This window comes from Oncorhynchus tshawytscha, linkage group LG16 (genome assembly GCF_018296145.1).
Source record: "Oncorhynchus tshawytscha isolate Ot180627B linkage group LG16, Otsh_v2.0, whole genome shotgun sequence".
In the NCBI taxonomy this organism is placed as follows: domain Eukaryota; kingdom Metazoa; phylum Chordata; class Actinopteri; order Salmoniformes; family Salmonidae; genus Oncorhynchus; species Oncorhynchus tshawytscha.
This window is the reverse complement of record NC_056444.1, coordinates 62,632,733-62,653,913: the sequence shown is the minus strand read 5'-3', so window position 1 is coordinate 62,653,913 and position 21,181 is coordinate 62,632,733. Positions and strand designations below refer to the sequence as shown.

Genomic DNA, 21,181 nt, shown 5'->3' with positions numbered 1-21,181 from the left:
CCTGTTCAGATCCTAGGGCAACTACCCCTGCCCTTTTAAGACATACTGACATTCTGGCTTACTATGGCACAAATAACTGACATACAGGGAGAACTTTGGTGGACGGACACACACCTGAGTATAGCGAGAGAGTGATTTTAGCTGTCTTTGATTAGAGGGACACAACATTAGAAAGATTTCTTGTTGAGTATATGACCTCCGACAAACTCGGCAAAGAGTCGGGATCCTAGCTAACAGACAGCACAAACAACAATTTATTATTTAAAAGCCCACAAAAATGTGGAGCATCTCGCATGTAAATAATAAGGCATCTGCAGCTTTGCCATCCCCCTCTCGGTGCACCAGCACATCCTGTCCCCTCGACAATAATATCCCCCCTGTCAAAGAGACAGATTGTGTGAGGGAGACGAGCAGCAGACACAGACTCGGCTTAGTCAGGAGGGTAAGTTTCAAACCTGGGGTTCAAATACTATTTGAAATCATTTCAAATACTTTAGCTGTGCTTGATTGAGCTTCTGTGTCACAATGAACCATTAGAAAAGTCCCAAAAGTGCAATCCCCGCCCATCTGGCACTTTAGGCAGGGTAAAGTCAAAATATTTGAACGATTTAAAAAAGTATTTGAATCCAAATCTGATGAGTTTATGAAGGAAGTACTCTAATTAAAGGCTGATTTCTTGTCTCAACTCAGATATCAAAATATTAGCAAATGTGCTCTATTATTGCTTTGTATTGATCTGTTAATTTATCTAGGTTAGTCTCATTTAGATTACATTTATTTTGCAAGATGCTGCCTAATAGATGGGGATAAATGACTAATTACATTACATATTCTTCTAGGAATAGCATTGAATTCAGGTGAATGCCATAATATTGAATTGTAAAAAGTAGGCTAAGGATGAACTGAAGACCTCTCATCACAAAGCAAACTGAAGCCCTGAGATGTTTGAACTTTTCAACAATCCTGTGTGAGAATCCACATCATCGTAACAATGGACAGCACTGTTTCATTGACGATGGTAGATCCATAAATTTGGATGCATTTGTGAAGGCCTTAAATAACTTATGACTTTGAAAAGTAAGGCAAAGGAATCTTGCCCAAGTTCTGTTATAGATGTGTTATTTACATTTAGTTCAGATCCACTCAAACAGCTTTCAATCAAAGATTGCTTAATTCAGATCTGATCATGTGTCAGAACTTGTACATGTACTTTGAACATTCTGTTGATGCATCTGTGGTATTCATCCACTTCTCCCTCTTTCTCTGCTCCAGTTTCGATCCAAGACAGCATTTTTTGTCTTTCTCTCTCCTTTATTATCTGGACAGGTATGGACAAGTCAACTGAGGGCTGCTTGTTTTGAAACATGATTGGGGTTGGTAGAGAAACCACCTCAAAGTTGAATAGGCTGGCAGGTAGCCTAGCAGTTAAGAGTGTTGAGCCAGTAACTGGAAGTTTGCTGGTTCTAATCCCCAACCTGGCTTGGTTAAACATGTGTCTATGTGCCCTTGAGCAAGGCACTTAACCCTAATTCCTCTGGATAAGAGCATCTGCGAAATTACTAAAATATATGCAGTAATATTTGTTTTGCATGTGGGGGGAAGATACAAACTATAAAAAACAAAGGATGAAAGAGCACAGCCTCAGGAGGTGAAATGGAGTCAGGCTAAATGCTAACATTTCAAAGGACAAACTCCATAGTTCTCTTTGAAGTTGGCAAGTAAATGACAGACACTGTACCTTGCAGCCATATCTGGGGTTCATTTTTGAACAGAATACTAACATGTACAACTGAAGGGATTAACTCATGAAGAACACTGCACAACTGTCTTTGATTGAAGAACTGTTTAACTTTATTGTAGGACAGAAATGTATTATTGTGAATGAGTGCATATGTGCATGTGTGAAACCCTCCCTATATCAATTTAGATTATGTGAGGCCATAGCCAACTCAGTGGTTGGAACAGCCTGCAGGCTTCAGCTCTAGATGGGTGTGCAAGAAACATTGTCAGGAAGGGCCTTTCACACAGCCCGTGAGCCAAGCTTCCTTTCAGCTCTGGTTTATAATTCACACAGCCCGTGAGCCAAGCTTCCTCTCTGCTCTGGTTTATAATTCACACAGCCTGTGAGCCAAGCTTCCTCTCAGCTCTGGTTTCTAATTCACACAGCCCGTGAGCCAAGCTTCCTTTCAGCTCTGGTTTCTAATTCACACAGCCCGTGAGCCAAGCTTCCTTTCAGCTCTGGTTTATAATTCACACAGCCCGTGAGCCAAGCTTCCTCTCAGTTCGGGTTTATAATTCACACAGCCCGTGAGCCAAGCTTCCTTTCAGCTCTGGTTTATAATTCACACAGCCCGTGAGCCAAGCTTCCTCTCAGCTCTGGTTTATAATTCACACAGCCCGTGAGCCAAGCTTCCTCTCAGCTCGGGTTTATAATTCACATAGAGGACCAGGGCCAAAATTTCCCCTCAGCTCTGTTTTATAATTCAAATACAGGATCCACCACACACACTCATAAACAAAAGGAGAAACAGACATATTTTAAAATACCCATTAGATTCACAAACTTATGTTTTCTGAATACACTCAAAATATGAGATATCATCAAGAGGAAAAACTGGTTGGTTGTTTTATGTTATGTACATTTTTAGATTTATCATTCCATCCTTTCCACGTTTGATCAATGTACTATACGTATCAACGTGATGTTACTACAGAAAATGTGTCAAATGTATAATAAAAAGTCACACTTGCTTACAATTTAAATTATATGTACATCATCGAGGGCACACTGCCTGCCCTCCAGGACATCTACAGCATACGGGGCCACAGGAAGGCTAAGATGATCATCAAGAACCTCAACCACCCGAGTCACAGCCTGTTCACCCCACTAACATCTAGAACACGGAGACAGTACAGGTGCAGCAAAGCTGGGACGGAGAGACTGATAAACAGCATCTATATCCAGGCCATCAAACAGTCATCACTAGCCTTCCTCTGCCCAGTACACCCTGCCCTGAACCTTAGCCAGCAGCATACCACCCTGCATCTCACTGCTGGCTTGTCTCTGAAACTAAGCAGGGTTGGTCCCTGGATGGGAAACCAGATGTTGCTGGAAGTGGTGTTGGAGGGCCAGTAGGAGGCACTTTTTCCGCTTGTCCCCCCCAAAAATATCCCAATGCCCCAGGGTGCTGTCTTTCAGATGGGATGTTAATTGGATGTCCTGACTCTGTGGTCAATAAAGATCCCATGGCACTTATCGTAAGACTAGGGGTGCTAACCCCGGTTTCCTAGCTAAATTCCCAATCTGGCCCTCATACCATCATGGCCACCTAATCATCCCCAGCTTCCAATTGGCTCATTCATCTCCCCTGTAGATATTCCTCAGGTTGTTGCTGTAAATTAGAATTTGTTCTCAGTGAGCTTACTTGGTAAAATAAGGGTTAAATGAAAGACACAGTCAATACCCAGCTACCACCCGGAACTCTACCCTGCACCTTAGAGACTGCTGCCCTATGTACATTCACACTCCTTGACTTTTTCCACATTTTGTTACGTTACAGCCTTATTCTAAAATTGATTGAATTGCTATTATAATAACAAAGCAAAAACAGTTTTTTTAGACATTTTTGGTAACTTGTAAAAATAAAAAAATGAAATATTATATTTATGCAGCGACGCTCCTGACAGAGCTTGAGGGGATATGCAGAGAAGAATGGGAGAAATCTTCCAAATACAGGTGTGCCAAGCTTGTAGCATCATACCCAAGAAGACTCAGTGCTGTAATTGCTGCCAAAGGTGCTTCAACAAACTACTGGATAAAGGGTCTGAATACTTATGTAAATGTGATATTTTTATAAATTAGCAAAAATGTCTATAAACCTGTTTTTGCTTTGTCATTATGGGGTATTGTGTGTAAATTGATGAGGGAAAAATACAATTTAAAGCATTTTAAAATAAGGCTGTAACGTAACAAAATGTGCAAAAAGTCAAGGGGTCTGAATACTTTCCGAAGCCACTGTACACCTCTAGCCACTCTCACCCATGCATACGCGTACACACTCAAACACAGCCACAAGTGCACATTAAATACACAGCACACACATGCATACACACAAACACACACACGTGCATACATGTATACACACACAGACTGTCTGAGTGACAAGTGATGGGGCAGGTGCTCCAGAGAGAGGGAGGGGAGGGGCGTAGAGAGGGAATATGAAGGAAAGAGAAGGGGAGGGAGTAAAGTGTACACTGCAGTAAATTAAGTTGTAAACCTCAGTGAGGTCTAAGTGAAGGCACATCACTCTTGACCTCAAATAAAAATCCATCACTCAACTGTTGACTCACAGCAAGAAAACCTTAGATCAACATAGTCATAACATGATAACTAATAATAACCATTATGGATATTCTAAGTTGATATTAATATACAGGCCATTTCCCTGGAATGATTTACCACTGACTCAATGATCAGTGATGATAAGGAACCCACCAGGCATAGTTGAACCAACCTTCTGTCAATGTTTCCACCACAGCTGTGTTTTTGTCTGTGGGGTCTGAGTCAGTCAAGTTATGGCTGTCTCCTTCACCTCCCCCAGACAACAAACATTACTATATGGATGTGACATCACAGACGGTGGGAAGCCCCCACAGCCACACAATAATTATGGTCTGATCCAAAGAGTGCTTTAGTCACAACATTACCCAATATTTGTTATGGTATATTCTATTATATTTGCCTATATGATAAAATTACTCCGTCAATACTTTCCTTTCCACAGCAATATATTCTGGTGTTAAAATTGCATGCTTAGGAGCAAAACAGTCAGTGATCAAGGGATATGTTTAATTTCCCAACGAAAGATACATTCAACTTGGACAATTATGCAATCTATATTGAATCTGTTTATGTAAAGTGAAACATTGGCTCTTAATTCATTTTTATGTACAGATCCTCGTATAAGCCTGGAGTGCAGCAGCTGTTGTATGTCTATCCGTTTCTGCAAGTAGATATATGCTATAAGCCAGTAGGCAAATCAGTAGCACAGACTCACACACAGAGATATACCCTCACACACATTCATTCAACCAGCCCAGACAACGACACAGTCAGAGACACGCACAGGCTCGGACGCAGGCACACACACTCACACACAGTCTTTTCCCAATGACAGCGCACTTAGTCATACACAAGACAGACTAAATTACTTGTGGGTATTCTCTAAGCATCACCTTGGCACTCTCTCTCACTACAGCCATTAGTGTTACATCAACTATCTATATCTAAACAAGAAGTCGTCTTTGGGGACATGGCCTCAATCAAACTTAGTTTTAAAAAACAAAGCCGATTAGAGCATGCCTGCATCCCAAATGAAACTCCCTAGTATTTATTTGTTGAACCTTTATTTAACTGGGCAAGTAAGTTAAGAACAATTTTTGTATTTACAATGATGGCCTATGAACAGTGGGGTAACTGCATGGTTCAGGGGCAGAACCACATATTTTTACCTTGTCAGCTCGGGGATTTGATCTAGCAACCTTTCGGTTATTGGTCCAACGCTCTAACCACTAGGCTACCTGCCGCCCCACTTTTGACCGACATAGGGAATAGGGTGCTATTTGGGACAAACTCCATGTAATAGCCTCACAGGCACTAAACAGTTATATTGCTAAGCTGTTGAATGTCATCATTGCATCAGTTGTTTGTTCCTCAAAAAGGTCTGTAAACAGCTTAGCCAGATTGCAGTTCCTATGAGACACAGAGTTTAATGGGCAAACAAACATGCTAGGAGGCAGAGTGAGGAAGAGAAAAACACGCTCCCTGCACAAACACTGCTGTGAGAAACACAAACGCATGCAACACACACACACACCACACACACACACACACACACACACACACACACACACACACACACACACACACACACACACATGGCTGCTCCTCAGTTTACAGTGTAGTCACTAGAGGGCCTGCAGCTGAACTGAACTGTCTCCTGGTGTAGACTAAGACGTGGAAAGAGTGTGTGAACACTACAACACCAACTTTCAGCAATGTACAGTTCATTTAATACCCCCCCAACCTATTCCAGACGTGCACTTACCTGCCCTGCTCTGCAACTACTCACAGCTCCTGCCTCCTACTGTAACCACTACACCTCAGCCTCAAAGCCTCACAAAACCTAATGTCCTATACTGTACCCAAGAAGATGGAAATAGAATCAATGCAAACAATAACAATTCCAGTGGTGGAAAAGCACCCAAGAGAGATACCTTACCTGAAAGTCACCCAGTAAAATACTACTTGAGTAAAAGTCTAAGTATTTGGTTTTAAATATACTTAAGTATCAAAAGTAAAAAATAAATAATTTCAAATTCCTTATATTAAGCAAACCAGACAGCACAATGTTCTTGATTTTTTAATTACGGATAGCCAGGGGCATACTCCAACGCTCAGACATACAGTATATAATTTACAAATGCTTCATTTGTGTTTAGTGAGTTCACCAGACCAGAGAAAGTAGGGTTGTTTTCTTGATAAGTGCGTGAATTTGACCATTTCCCTGTCCTGCTAAGCATTCAAAAATGTAACAAGTACTTTAGGGTGTCTGAAAAGATGTATGGAGTAAAAAGTACATTATTTTCTTTAGGAATGTAGTAAATTAAAACTAAAAGTCATAAAAGTAATGAATACTATATATATATATATATATATATATATATATATATATAGTATCCAGTACCAGTCAAAAGTTTGGACACACCTACTCATTCTAGGGTTTTCTTTATTTTTACTATTTTCTACATTGTAGGATAATAGTGAAGACATTGAAACTATGAAATAACACATATGGAATTATGTAGTAACCAGAAAAGTATTTTTAATATTTGAGATTCTTCAAAGTAGCCACCCTTTGACTTGATGACAGCTTTGCACACTCTTGGAATTCTCTCAACCAGCTTCTCCAACAGGCTTTTCCAACAGTCTTGAAGGAGTTCCCACATATGTTGAGCACTTGTTGGCTGCTTTTCCTTCACTCTGCGGTGCAACTTATCCCAAACCATTTCAATTGGGTTGAGGTCGGGTGTTTGTGGAGGCCAGGTCATGAGGCATCACTCTCCTTGGTCAAATAGCCCTTACACAGCCTGGAAATGTGTTTTGGGTCATTGTCCTGTTGAAAAACAAATGATAGCGCAAACCAGATGGGATGGCGTATCGCTCCAGAATGCTGGTTAAGTGTGCCTTGAATTCTAAATAAATCACTGACAGCGTCACCAGCAAAGCACCCCCACACCCCCTCCTCCTCCATGCTTCATGTGGGAACCACACATGGAGATCTTCCGTTGACCTACTCTGCGTCTCACAAAGACACATCAGTTGGAACCAAAAATCTCCAATTTGGACAGATTTCCACCGGTCTAATGTCCATTACTCATGTTTCTTGGCACAAGCAAGTGTCTTCTTCTTATTGGTGTCCTTTAGTAGTAGTTTCTTTGCAGCAATTTGACCATGAAGGCCTGATTCACGCAGTCTCCTCTAAACAGTTTATGTTGAGATGTATCTGTTACTTGAACTCTATGAAGCATTTATTTGGGCTGCAATTTCTGAGGCTGGTAACTCTAACTTATCCTCTGCAGCAGCGATAACTCTGGGTCTTCCTTTCCTGTGGTGGGTCCTCGTGAGAGCCAGTGTCATCATAGCGCTTGATGGTTTTTGCACTTTTGCACAGGTCGACTGCACTTGAAGAAACTTTCAAAGTTCTTGACATTTTCCTGATTGACTGACCTTCGTGTCTTAAAGTAATGATGGACTGTCATTTCTCTTTGCTTATTTGAGCTGTTCTTGCCATAATATGGACTTGGTCTTTTACCCCTACCTTGTCACAACACAATTGATTGGCTCAAATGCATTAAGAAGGAAAGAAATTTTGCAAATTATCTTTTAACAAGGCACACCTGTTAAATGAAATACATTCCAGGTGACTACCTCATGAAGCTCGTTGAGAGAATGCCAAGAGTATGTAAAGCTGTCATCAAGGCAAAGGGTGCCTACTTTGTTTAACACTTTTTTGGTTACCACATGATTCCATTTCATAGTTTCGATGTCTTCACTATTATTCTACAATGTAGAAAAAAATTAAGAAAAACCCTTGAATGTGTACAGTAGGTGTGTCCAAACTTTTGACTGCTACTTTATATAACTAGTGAAGTAAAGATACCCCAAAAACGACTTAAGTAGTACTTTAAAGTACAGTGCCTTCAGAAAGTATGCATACCCCTTGACTTATTCCACATTTAGTTGTGTTACAGCTTGAATTCAAAATTGATTAAAACAAAATTATTCAACCATCTATCTACACACAATATCCCATAATGACAAAGTTTTTAGAAATATCTAATTTACATAAATACCCCTGAGTCAGTACATGTTAGAATCACCTTTGGCAGCAATTACAGCTTTGAGTCTTTCTGGGTAAGCCTCTAAGAGCTTTGCACACCTGGACTGTACAATATTTGCATATTATTATTTTTTAAATTCTTCAAGCTCTGTCAAGTTGGTTGTTGATCATTGCTAGACAGCCATTTTCAAGTCTTGCTATAGATTTTCAAGCCGATTTAGGTCAAAACTGTAACCCGGCCACTCAGGAACCCTCAATGTCGTATTGGTAAGCAACTCCAGTGTATATTTGACCGTGTTTTGGTTATTGTCCTGCTGAAAGGTGCATTTATCTCTAAGTGTCTGTTGGAAAGCAGACTGAACCAGGTTTTCCTTCAGGATTTTGCCTGTGCTTAGCCCTTTTCCGTTTCCTTTTATCCTAAAAAACTCCCTAGTCCTTGCCGATGGCAAGCATACCCATAACATGATACAGCCACCACCATGTTTAACATATGAAGAGTGGTACTCAGTGATGTGTTATGTTGGATTTGCCCAAAATATAACACTTTGTATTCAGAACAAAAACAGGATGCATGTTTTGGAATATTTATATTCTGTACAGGCATCCTTCCTTTCCGCTGTCATTTAGGTTAGTATTGTGGAGTAATCACAATGTTGTTGATCCATCCTCAGGTGTCTCCTATCACAGGTATTAAACCTTATCACTACTTTAAAGTCACCATTGGCCTCATGGTGAAATCCCTGAGCGATTTGCTTCCTCTCCGGCAGGGGAGTTAGGAAGGACGTCTGTATCTTTGTAGTGACTGGGTGTATTAATACGTCATCCAAAGTGTAATTAATAACTTCACCATGCTCAAAGGGATATTCAATGCCTGCTTTTAATTATTATTATTTTTTACCTATTTACCAATAGGTGCCCTTTGTGAGGCATTGGAAAACCTCCCTGATCTTTGTGGTTGAATCTGTTTGAAATTCACTGCTCGACTGAGTGACCTCACAGATAATTGTATGTGTGGGTACATAGATGAGGTAGTCATTCAAATATCATGTTAAACACTATTATTGCACACAGAGTGAGTCCATGCAACTTATTATGTGACTGGTCAAGCACATTTTTACTCCTGAACTTATTTAGGCTTGCCATTAAAAAAATGGGTTAAATACTTATTTTTATTTTATTTCACCTTTATTTAACCAGGCAGGCCAGTTGAGAACAAGTTCTCACTTACAACTGTGATCTGGCCAAGATAAAGCAAAGCAGTGCGACAAAAACAACAACACAGAGTTACACATAAACAAACGTAGTCAATAACACAATAGAAAAATCTATGTACAGTGTGTGCAAATGTAGAAGAGTAGGAAGGTAAGGCAATAAATCAGCCAGCAAAATATTTACAATTTGGAATTAACACTGGAGTGATAGACGTGCAAATGATGATGTGCAAGTAGAGATACTGGGGTGCAAAAGAGCAAGAGGTTAAAAAACAATATGGGGACGAGGTAGTTGGGTGTGCAATTTACAGATTGGCTGTGTACAGGTACAGTGATCGGTAAGCTGCTCAGACAGCTGATGCTTAAAGTTAAAGAGGGAGATATAGGACTCCAGCTTCAGTGATTTTTGCAATTCGTCCCAGTCATTGGCAGCAGAGAATTGGAAGTGAAGGCGGCCAAAGGAAGTGTTGGCTTTGGGGATGACCAATGAAATATACCTGCTGGAGCGTGTGAAACGGGCGGATGTTGCTATGGTGACCAGTGAGCTGAGATATTGTTCTCAACTAGCCTACCTGGTTAAATAAAGGTGAAATAAATAAATAAATAACATAAAAATAAGCAAAGACCTAGCTTTACCAAGCAAAGACTTACAGATGACCTGGAGCCAGTGGGTTTGGCGACAATTATGTTGTGAGGGCCAGCCAACGAGAGCATACAGGTTGCAGTGGTGGGTAGTATATAGGGCTTTGGTGACAAAACAGATGGCACTGTCATAGACTACATCCAGTTTGCTGAGTAGAGTGTTGGAGGCTATTTTGTAAATGACATCGCCGATGTCAAAGATCGGTAGGATAGTCAGTTTTAAGAGGGTATGTTTGGCAGCATGAGTGAAGTAGGCTTTGTTACGAAATAGGAAGCCAATTCTAGATGTAATTTTGGATTGGAGATGCTTAATGTGAGTCTGGAAGAAGAGTTTACAGTCTAACCAGACACCTAGGTATTTGAAGTTGTCCACATATTCTAAGTCAGAACCGTCCAGAGTAGTGATGCTAGGCGGGTGGGTGCGGGCAGCAATCGGTTGAAGAGCATGCATTTAGTTTTACGAGCATTTAAAAGCAGTTGGAGGCCACGGAAGGAGAGTTGAATGGCATTGAAGCACGTCTGGAGGTTAGTTAACACAGTGTCCAAAGAAGGGACAGAAGTATACAGAATGGTGTCATCTGCGTAGAGGTGGATCAGAGAATCACCAGCAGCAAGAGCAACATCATTGATATATACAGAGAAAAGAGTCATCCCAAGAATTGAACCATGTGGCACCCCCATAGAGACTGCTAGATGTTCAGACAACAGGCCCTCCGATTTGACACACTGAACTCTGTCTGAGTAGTAGTTGGTGAACCAGGCGAGGCAGTCATTTGAGAAGCCACGGCTATTGAGTCTGCTGATAAGAATGCGGTGATTGACAGAGTCAAAAGCCTTGGCCAGGTTGATGAAGACAGCTGCACAGTACTATCTCTCTCTTTAGGACCTTGAGCATGGCTGAGGTGCACTCACGACTAGCTCGGAAACCAGATTGGGGGGGGGGCTTGGGCAATTTGCAGCAGGGGGTGCTGAGCTGTTGGCCGGGGTAGAGGTAGCCAAGTGGAAAGCATGGCCAGCCGTAGAAAAATGCTTATTGAAATTATCGATTATCGTAGATCTGTCGGTGGTGACAGTGTTTCCTAGCCTCAGTGCAGTTGGCAGCTGGGAGGAGGTGCTCTTATTCTCCATGGACTTTACAGTGTCCCAAAACATTTTGGAATTAGTGCTACAGGATGCAAATTTCTGTTTGAAAAAGCTAGTCTTAGTTTTCTTAACTGACTCAAGACATTTCAGCTTTTTCTTTTAATTCATTTCAAAACATTCCTAAAAACATAATTCCACTTTGACATTATGGGGTATTGTTTGTAGGCCACTGACACAAAATCTAAATGTAATCCATTTTAAATTCAGGCTGAAACACAACAAAATGTGTAAAAAGTCAAGGGGTGTGAATACTTGATTTACAGTTAATACTGTATTTTTACTTAAGTACTTTACACCACTGAACGCTTCCAATATAATATTTTACCATTTTAATAAATAATTGATGTGAAAGTTTGAATTTGTACTTTCGGTGGTGTTCCTAAAGTATCTATATCTAGTGACAGATGCCTGTGTGCATTATATGGATACATAATCCTTATACAGTACACAATACTGTCTTAGACTGTAAAGTCAGTCTCTGGATTAGAGCAAATGTCAGGGATTGTTATTGTTGTTGTGCATATTTTACTCTATTACATTTATTGAGTTGTTAAATGCACTTTAAAATACATTTTAATTCCATAACAGTGAAATATTATGGAGTACACCCATATGATAATGAAAATTGACCCTTGAACTATCACAAACTGTCTTACTCTAAAAGCACATTATGTCGACTGCACATTAGAGGAACACACACTCTCAGTTCAAATGCCATGAAAATAACATAATATGACCTGGTGCTTTTTTCAATATAATGTAAAATTGAGGGTGTTTTTGATGATCTATTTTTCCATCTACCTCAAAATGTGTGCATCTGACCCGCAGCAAAGCAATAGTCTGAAAGCAGCACCATGGCACTGTTTTGACTCCCCCCCAAAAAAAAAAAACACAGCCAGGATTAACTTTCATATCCAACATCATAATCCGCCCCATACCAGACCACACCCTTATCCGAAGGTCACAACATCTAACAATGGTACACACTGAGTCTACATTCCACATTACAATGCACAGAGAGAGAGCGATAGTAATCCATATGGATAGATAGACTATACTACCTCATGAGTATCAGTAGCTTCTGGGCTGGACGGTTGCCAGCGACAGTGTGAGAATCCAGGCCATCCTAGCGTCTGGCTGAGCCTCTATGTGCTATCCATGACTGCCTTGTGTTCCTCCCGGCTTCTTTCCCTTCAGTCGTTTTCCTTCACTTTTTACTCCACTCGTCTGAAGACCAGTGTGCCCAGGCAAGGGAACTGGTCGACAGGGTCCAGACTCCTCAGTTGTATCCCTCTTCTCCTTCAAAAAGCAGTTTTAAAAAAAAGTGTTTTAAGTGTTCGCTCTTCTGGCTACTTACCATGCAGATCCCTCTTTAAGCTTTTGCTCTCCCTCTCCTTGCTCACAATCCTTCTCGCTCTCTTTCTCTCCCTCTGCTACTGTTGGGGTAGTGCACTCTCTCCTATTCTTTCTATCCTCCCTCTCCTCTCTCTTTGTCGGTCTCTAATAGTTTAGTGTTGCATATTAACACCTGCTTATAGAAAGAGAGGGAGAGAGGAGTGAGCTAGCAGCCATCTGCGTGAGTGAAAAATATTTCCTCTCTGTGAGTATGTGTGAGAGTGTGTCTGTCTGTGTGTGTGTGTGTGTGTGAATGCATGCATGGGTCGGATTCTCGTGTGTCAACAAAAATGTACTGCAAGTGGATAGCAGGCAGGTAGGAGGGGGAAAGGGGTGGGAAGTAGACAGTGTGTGTGCTCAGGCATGTGTGTGTGTGTGTGTGTGTGTGTGTGTGTGTGTGTGTGTGTGTGTGTGTGTGTGTGTGTAATTAAGTAGGTAGAAAAATATCAGTTTGCAGAAAGAAAGTATCTGCAAGACATGCTTGAACTCCTTGGCTTCTACCTCTCTAGCACTGTAACTCCCTAATTAAACATTTAAAAAACAACAGTTAACTTCTTGGATATAGGGGGCGCTCTTTTAATTTATGGATATAAATATTATATAAATATAAATATTTTGTCACGAAAAGATGCTCGACTATGCATATAATTGACAGCTTTGGAAAGAAAACACTCTGACGTTTCCAAAACTGCAAAGATATTATCTATGAGTGCCACAGAACTCATGCTACAGGCGAAACCAAGATGAAACTTCAAACAGGAAATGAGCAGAATTTTTGACACTCTGTTTTCCATTGTCTCCTTATATGGCTGTGAATGCGCCAGGACTGAGCCTGCCCTTTCTGTCGTTTCTCCAAGGTGTCTGCAGCATTGTGACGTATTTGTAGGCATATCATTGGAAGATTGGCCATAAGAGACTACATTTACCAGGGGTCCGCCCGGTGTCCTTTGTCTAAATTGGTGCGTAATCTACAAGCTGCACGCAGTCATCCAGTGATTGAGAGGAGAGAGGAGGCTTCCACGAATGATATATCATGAAGAGATATGTGAAAAACACCTTGAGGATTGATTCTAAACAACGTTTACCATGTTTCAGTCGATATTATGGAGTTAATTTGGAAAAAAGTTTGGCGTTTTGATGGCTGAATTTTTGTTTTTTTTTGGTAGCCAAACGTGACGCACCAAACGGAGCGATTTCTCCTAAACAAATAATCTTTCAGGAAAAACTGAGCATTTGCTGTCTAACTGAGAGTCTCCTCATTGAAAACATCCGAAGTTCTTCAAAGGTAAATGATTTATTTGAATGCTTTTCTGGTTTTTGTGAAAATGTTGCCTGCTGATGCTAACGCTAAATGCTACGCTAGCTGTTACACAAATGCTTGTTTTGCTATGGTTGAGAAACATATTTTGAAAATCTGAGATGACAGTGTTGTTAACAAAAGGCTAAGCTTGAGAGCTAGCATATTAATTTAATTTTTCGATTTTCATGAATAGTTAACGTTGCGTTATGGTAATGAGCTTGAGGCTGTATTCACGATCCCGGATCCGGGATGGCTAGAATCAAGAGGTTAACACTGATGTGTTTTGAAGTTGACTTTGAGTTTTATTTTCATGATGTCTAACAATTAACCAGAAATCAATCATATAAATTCTGTCTCTAGTTGGCAGTTGATGTGCTTTCATAACTACTCAATATTGTACATTCAATCTTACAATGGCAACTTGTTTGTGGATAAATGACAAGTTGACACTTTTCAATCAACACATCAACGGAATACCATTGGGTGGTGTTTATGGGTTCTCACTCCCTGCCTTTGAGTGCTTCCCTGCTCTGTTAAGTATGGTGTTGAGGTATAAGGGGAGAACTATTAGTACAGTGTCTGTCCTAAATAGCACCTTATTGCCTACATCGTGCATGACTTTTGACAAGTAGTGTAGTGTACTACAGTATATAGAATATGGTGCCATTTGGGACACACAGAGTGTCTGTTGGAGGCTGTGTCCACGTTGCATACCTGCCTCCACTAGTTGACATGTACTAGCGCACACTTCCTGCAGGCTGAATGGCAAAGGAACACACTCACAGCAATCATAACAATCAAAACATGAACGCTACAGCAGTAGAGAGAGAGGGCGAGAGAGAGAGAAAAGAGACAGGGCGAGAGAGAGAGTTGCCCAAGGCAATAGGAATATTTTGGAAGGGTGCGTAGGAGAAGAGGGAAAGGAGGGAGAGAAATCATTAACAGAACACCTGTCTCTCTCTAACTCCTAATAAATCAGAGGGGTTTCATCTGTCTGGATTTCTCATTTTCTGAGGGGGTCATGTTTCCGAGCGAGTGGGGAGGAAGGGAGGAGGAGATTTTTTGGTAAGATAAGTTCTCCGGCATTTCGAAATTTGAGAACATATTTGAGATTTTATTTGACAACGGCAGTATCTAGCACTTTGAAAATGTATTTGGAGGATCAAAAATGTCAAATTCATCCAACCAAGCAGATGTTGTAGCGGGTGCAGTGAAATGCTTATGTTAGTAGCACCTAACAATGCAGTGAAATATCAAACAGGTACACAAATAATTAATTTCAAAAACCAAAAAAATGGAAAGAACAACAAGAAATCAAGAAATGTCGGAACAAATCCAATTAACAATGAAAATAGCACTGTAACAGTAATCCAAATGCAATCTATAAATACAGTGTATACATTGGATGAATTTACACAAGATATACTAGAAATGATATATAGAGCAGTAGAAATATTAGTGTGACCTATGTCAAGAATCCAACATATAAATAAATATGCGGTGTGTATAAACAGTGTAACTAAAATTCAATGTACAATAGTATAAATACTACAATGAGCTATGTCAAGAATACAATATGTACTGTAAGTACACAGTAAAAAAACACGTAGGAAAATGGATAGAATTGCAGGAAATTAGCTTCCAGAAATGAGTCAGGAATATAAATAATACTGTATATGTGTCTGTGAATGATGTGTATAGACATTATGGACAGTATGTGAATATAAATGTGTGTACAGCAATAGTTATATAGGATGAGCCATTACTAAAATACAGTATATATATATATATATAAAGTAATTAAAACAGTATGTAAACATTATTAATATTGAAATGCAAAACAGTTCGCACAAAACGGGTAACACATGCAGGAGGACTTCAATCCTATGATAGTACAGCAGTAACTCTTATACCAACAAGATAAACAAGATATGTTTCGGGTTTTATATCCATACAAATATAGTGTAGTGATAGTATAGAAAAGCAGGACCAGTTTCACATGTATAAATATTTATGTATACCTACACACAGCAGAGCAGGCTGTCTGAAGAAAAGTGTAGACAACATTACTGTTTGAGTAAATCAAGCTTGTCCATTTAACACAGTGAGAGCATTACAAATCATCAGAGTTGAAGGAGGTCAAGTCATCTGCTAATAGTCAAGCAAAAAAATTGGAACAAAACAAACCCACTCTCACATACTGAAAAACAGGTGGTGGCCGTTCTGGCCAATATTACCAGCAAAAAGCCACTGTAGGTGCCAGATTTTGTCCCAGCCCAGCAGTAACAAATCTTATTAAACTAATCAAAGTTTTAATGAAAGACTATAAGTTGGTCATTGAATCAGATGTGTTACAGCTTGGCTAGAACAAATACCTGCAACCACACCGGCCCTTTGCGGATAAGTCATCCCTTCCGTAAACAAACCTAGAGACTGACCATAGACAACAGACGGAGAGCGACAGGGAAACAAATCCATTGATGGGGCCCGAAATGCAAAGGAATCTCTTATCTCCCTCTACCCCTCCTCTCCATCTGTTCTGCTTCTCTTGGTGCAGAAGTTCAGCACTACCGTTCTAACTCATGTTGCCAAAGGACGCGTTGCTTGCTTCGAGGCATATAGTACAGTTGAGTTTGTTCAGGGAGAAAATGAGGAAGGAGAGACAACATGAGTACAGCTTTGGTTAGAACAACTGTAGAGAACACTGAAGCACACAAGAGCAAACATACAGACAGTAGAGACACAAAGGTGCTACATCATATTATGTTACTGAGTTATAGCATAAAACTCATTTTACAAGACATCATCTTTTATGGATTGAAAAGAATGGCCTTTCTTGTTGTCCGCCTTAAACTTCATATCAGAATATTACATACACTGAGTGTACAAAACATTAAGAACACAAGGTGATGAAAGCTTTCCACAGGGATGCTGGTCCATGTTGACTCGAATGCTTCCCACAATTGTGTCAAGTTTACTGGATGTTCTTTGGGTGGTGGAACATTCTTGACAAGCATGGCAAACTGTTGAGTGTGAAAAACCCAGCAGCGTTGAAGTTCTTGACACAAACTGGTGCGCCTGGCATCTACTACCATACCCCGTTCAAAGGCACTTAAATATTTTGTCTTGCCCATTCACCCTCTGGATGGTACACATACACAATCCATGTCTCAATTGGCTCAAGGCTTAAAAATCCTTCTTTAACCTCTTCTCCCATTAATCTACACTGATTTGAATTGGATTTAACATGTGGATCATAGCTTTCACCTGTATTCACCTGGTCAGTCTATGTCATGGAAAAAGCAGGTGTTCATAATGTTTCGTACACTCAGTATATATACCTAATAGAAACACAACAGACTGCAGGAGTGAGATTGTCTACTCACCCCATCCAAGACCTTCACGACAAGAAACACAACGACCAAAACGGCATGGTCAGAACACAGGGAAGCACACACACCACCACACAACTGACACGACCACAAAGAGAAACAATGGGTGAGAAAGCACCAGTCTCGTGCTGATGGGATGCGGCGAGAGAGAGAGACTACACATTCCAGGGGAAGAGCGTTATGGATGCATTAACTTAGGTTAATGTTTTATGGGTTAGGCTTTGAGCACTTGAGCATTTCTGGGGCCATATTATGACCATTGTAGTCCAGTCTTTAAACATTGCGTGTGGTTAGCCATTGCTTATGTGTGTGTATGTGTGCGTGTGTGTATGTGTGCGTGTGTGTTCTCTCAAATCAAACTTTATTTGTCACATGCCCAGAATACAACATGTGTAGATATTACCGTGAAATGCTTACTTAGCAGTGCTGTTCAAGAAAGAGTTAAGAAAATATTTACAAAATAAACTGAAGTAAACAAGAATAAAAAGTAACAATAAAAAAACAACAATAACGAGGCTATATACAGGGGGTACCGGTACCGAGTCATTGTGAGGGGGTACAGGTTAGTCGAGGTACTTATAGATAACAAACAGTGTGTGTGGGGGGGGTCCGGTGGCCATTTGATTAATTGTTCAGCAGTCTTATGGCTTGGGAGCAGAAGCAGTTAAGGAGCCTTTTGGTCCTAGACTTGGCGCTCCGGTACTGCTTGACTTTGGTGACTGGGGTCTTTGACCATTTTTGGGCCTTTCCTCTGACAGTATATAGGTCCTGGATGGCAGGAAGCTTGGCCCCAGTGATGTACTGGGCCATACACGCTACCCTCTGTAGCGCCTTACGGTCAGATGCCGAACAGTTGCCATACCAGGCGGTGATGCAACCGGTCAGGATGCTCTCGATGGTGCAGCTGTAGAGCTTTTTGAGGATCTTGGGACCCATGCCAAATCTCTTCAAGTCTCCTGAGGGGGAAAAGGTGTTGTCGTGCCCTCTTCACGACTGACTTGGTGTGTTTGGACCATGATAGTTTGTTGGTGATGTGGACACCAAGGACCTTGAAACTCTCGACCAGCTCCACTACAGCCCCGTCGATGTTAATGGGGGGTGAACAGGCCCGCCTTTTCCTGTAGTCCACGATCAGCTCTCCTGATGACCATTGATTTGAAAGGCCTTGGACAGGTTAAAATGGCAAGGTGGTGGAAACCCATTAAGTGTACGTTTATCACCAGTCATGATGGAAAGGAGACAAACCAGGAAGCCTTTTAAGGGATCCAGGACATATCAAAGAGTCATAACAAGCAGATGACTTTGCATTGCTTCTTTGGTAGGTCAATGATACAGCATGAAAGTGGAGGAGGTGGGGCCAATGGTGGCTTGCAGTGGGTGTGTGTGAGTGTGCCTGTCTGTGTTTTGTGCATTTATTTACCCAGGAAAGTCATGACAAATTACAACACATTCTCTTTTGCAATAACGACCTGACCAGCACAATGATTCCGTGCAGCAAAGCAGTGTGTGTGTGGTGAGGGTGTGTGAGCATCGCTGTGTTCCACTAACCTTGGCTGGAGGCCGAACCTCGATGACTCACCAACAGGGCCTCCTGGTTGTCTGCCAGGGCCTGCTTGGCCAGGTAGCGCTCCCTCTTCACCTTCAGCCCTAGAGACTCAGGGACGTCCGGCACCATCCAGTCTATCGCTCGCAGGACAATGAACACCACATGCTGAAGAGAGGGAGGGAGGGAAAAATAGCACACATTAGTGGTGACAGGAAGGTAGAGAATAGAGAGAGAGAGACAGAGAGAGACAGAGATGGAAAAGAGGACCGAGGGTGAAATTACAGAGTAACCTCAGTGGAAGTAGAGGGATTCTGAGAAGAGCAGTATCAACAGAGTTAAGGTGATAAAATATTAAAGAGTAAAATACCATGTGAGGATGGAGAGGCAAAGATTAGTAGGGAGCAAGCAAGCTTCAAATGATCAAAGGTACACAATAACATAAACAGGTAGTAGATAAGGGGGTAAGAACAGGACAAGTAATGAATAGAAAGGTGGACATGGCACAGTATAACAGAAAGAATACGAGAGAGAGAGAAGAGAGAGAAGAGAGAAGAGAGAAGAGAGAAAGAGAGAGAGAGAGAGAGAGAGAGAGAGATCCTTGCGTACCTCAAAAGCGATGATGAAGCCTAACCTCACAGCCAGGAGTTCCCAGTAAATCAGAGTGTAATTTCCATTGTTGTCCCTAAAGGCTTTATATCTACAGACAACAGAGCACACAGTCAGGGTAAGAACAACAGATCAGGGTTGCCAACATCAATTGTGCCCTCTACTGGACATACTTGGGCATGACATTTAAAACATGCTAAAACAGGAGAATTCGACTTTCATGGAGTTTTGGTATAAAAATGCTTATAGCATTTGTTAGCAGTTGGCTAGTTTAAAGGTGTCATGATGTTGGCCTGTTGGGGGAGGTTAATGACCCCCATAAATAGCTTTCCCCTTTCCCCTCTCTCTACTTTATAGAGTTGAGTCTTGGAAAGCCTTTGTTAACGTCCAGAGTCTGGTAACATCAAAAGGTGGGAAACAGAACCATATTTCGATAATCCACCCAGTTGAAAATATGCATTGGTACTTAATGAATATGATGTCAGATCAGTTGTTGTCTGAGACATTACTACTAATGATAGTATGGCATAAAGTGTATCTTGGAAAGTCTACACATTCTAGTTATCAGATTCACATGGAATTGTTGTGCAATTTAAATGTTTAAATAGGAAACTATTTGTGAAAAGATGAAATGTAATTTTAGTTTCTTAATGAGAGAAAGGTTTGTCATAGAGTAAACTCTGCTCACTCAGAGGCCCCGCCCAAGTGAACAGACATTGGTTGTAAACTATGAAACACGCCCTTCTCTTCACCACGATATAGGCCCGTTGACAAAAATACCACTTTCTGTTCCAAGGACGTGAGGACTTGCGGTCCCTGCGTTAAAAGGACAAGATCACCTACAGAACTAAGCCAACCTCAGCGTGAGCTCTGGTTGAACAACAAGAACTTAATGAAATTAGCATCGAATCTCAACGTGAAGGTGACGATCTACACGCTGGAAGGATGAATTTCGAAGATACCAGCCAGAATATAGCATGAGCATATAGCATGGCAACTTGGAATGAACTTTTAACTTTTATTCATTAAAGAAGTGATACCTCCTAGCCGTTGCGTTAGCAACAGCAGCTGTAAACGTGGGCTAGGAAAGGACGGACAAAGTAGCCATTTTACCACACGATGACGGTACTACAAAGTATCCGTTCTACCACCAGACATTCTTCAAAGGACAACCCGGCCTTCCATCTATGACCAACCGATCGAATCGCAGCTCAGAGTAAATATTTATTGCATTTTTCTTTTCCAAATGGGCGGTTATTTAGAATGCATAAGATTCTGTATTTACGATAGCATAGCTTCCTAAGGTCTGATAGAGACACAGAACCTTTTGTTCCTCAGTCTCCCCGCGCTTTCATTCAAACCCAACCCCCTTTCCTTTGTGTAACCAGCCGTCATTTTGGCTCCGTCCACCAGGGACGTTTTTCATGTATGACATAATTAGTAATCAATGTATGATCCATCCTGTGTTTATGTAATTCTGTGTGACTTTTTAGGTATTTAGTAAATAAATATGAAAGAAATTTTTTTTATTGCTGATTCAACTT

At 41.0% G+C, this 21,181-nt stretch overlaps 2 protein-coding genes across 4 annotated transcripts in view; both read right to left on the bottom strand.

Annotated features, from left to right (window-relative positions):
* Positions 1–13,119, bottom strand: part of LOC112216095 (rho guanine nucleotide exchange factor 19) — a 35,292-nt gene extending 22,173 nt beyond the window's left edge. Inside the window, exon 1 of the mRNA XM_042299469.1 lies at positions 12,460–13,119. The gene's annotated coding sequence lies outside the window, so the exon portion shown is untranslated. The remainder of the gene's footprint in view (positions 1–12,459) is intronic.
* Positions 13,120–15,230: 2,111 nt separating this feature from the next.
* Positions 15,231–21,181, bottom strand: part of ano11 (anoctamin 11) — a 47,725-nt gene continuing 41,774 nt past the window's right edge. For 2 of the 3 annotated variants that reach the window (XM_024399627.2, XM_024399628.2), the window contains exons 22-24: positions 19,638–19,728; positions 19,034–19,196; positions 15,231–16,700 (exon numbers count right to left, since the gene is read on the bottom strand). In XM_024399627.2, the coding sequence (XP_024255395.1) occupies positions 16,669–16,700; positions 19,034–19,196; positions 19,638–19,728 (286 nt within the window). In that variant the 3' untranslated portion in view covers positions 15,231–16,668. The remainder of the gene's footprint in view (positions 16,701–19,033; positions 19,197–19,637; positions 19,729–21,181) is intronic. The other variant, XM_042299468.1, reaches the window with a different exon arrangement.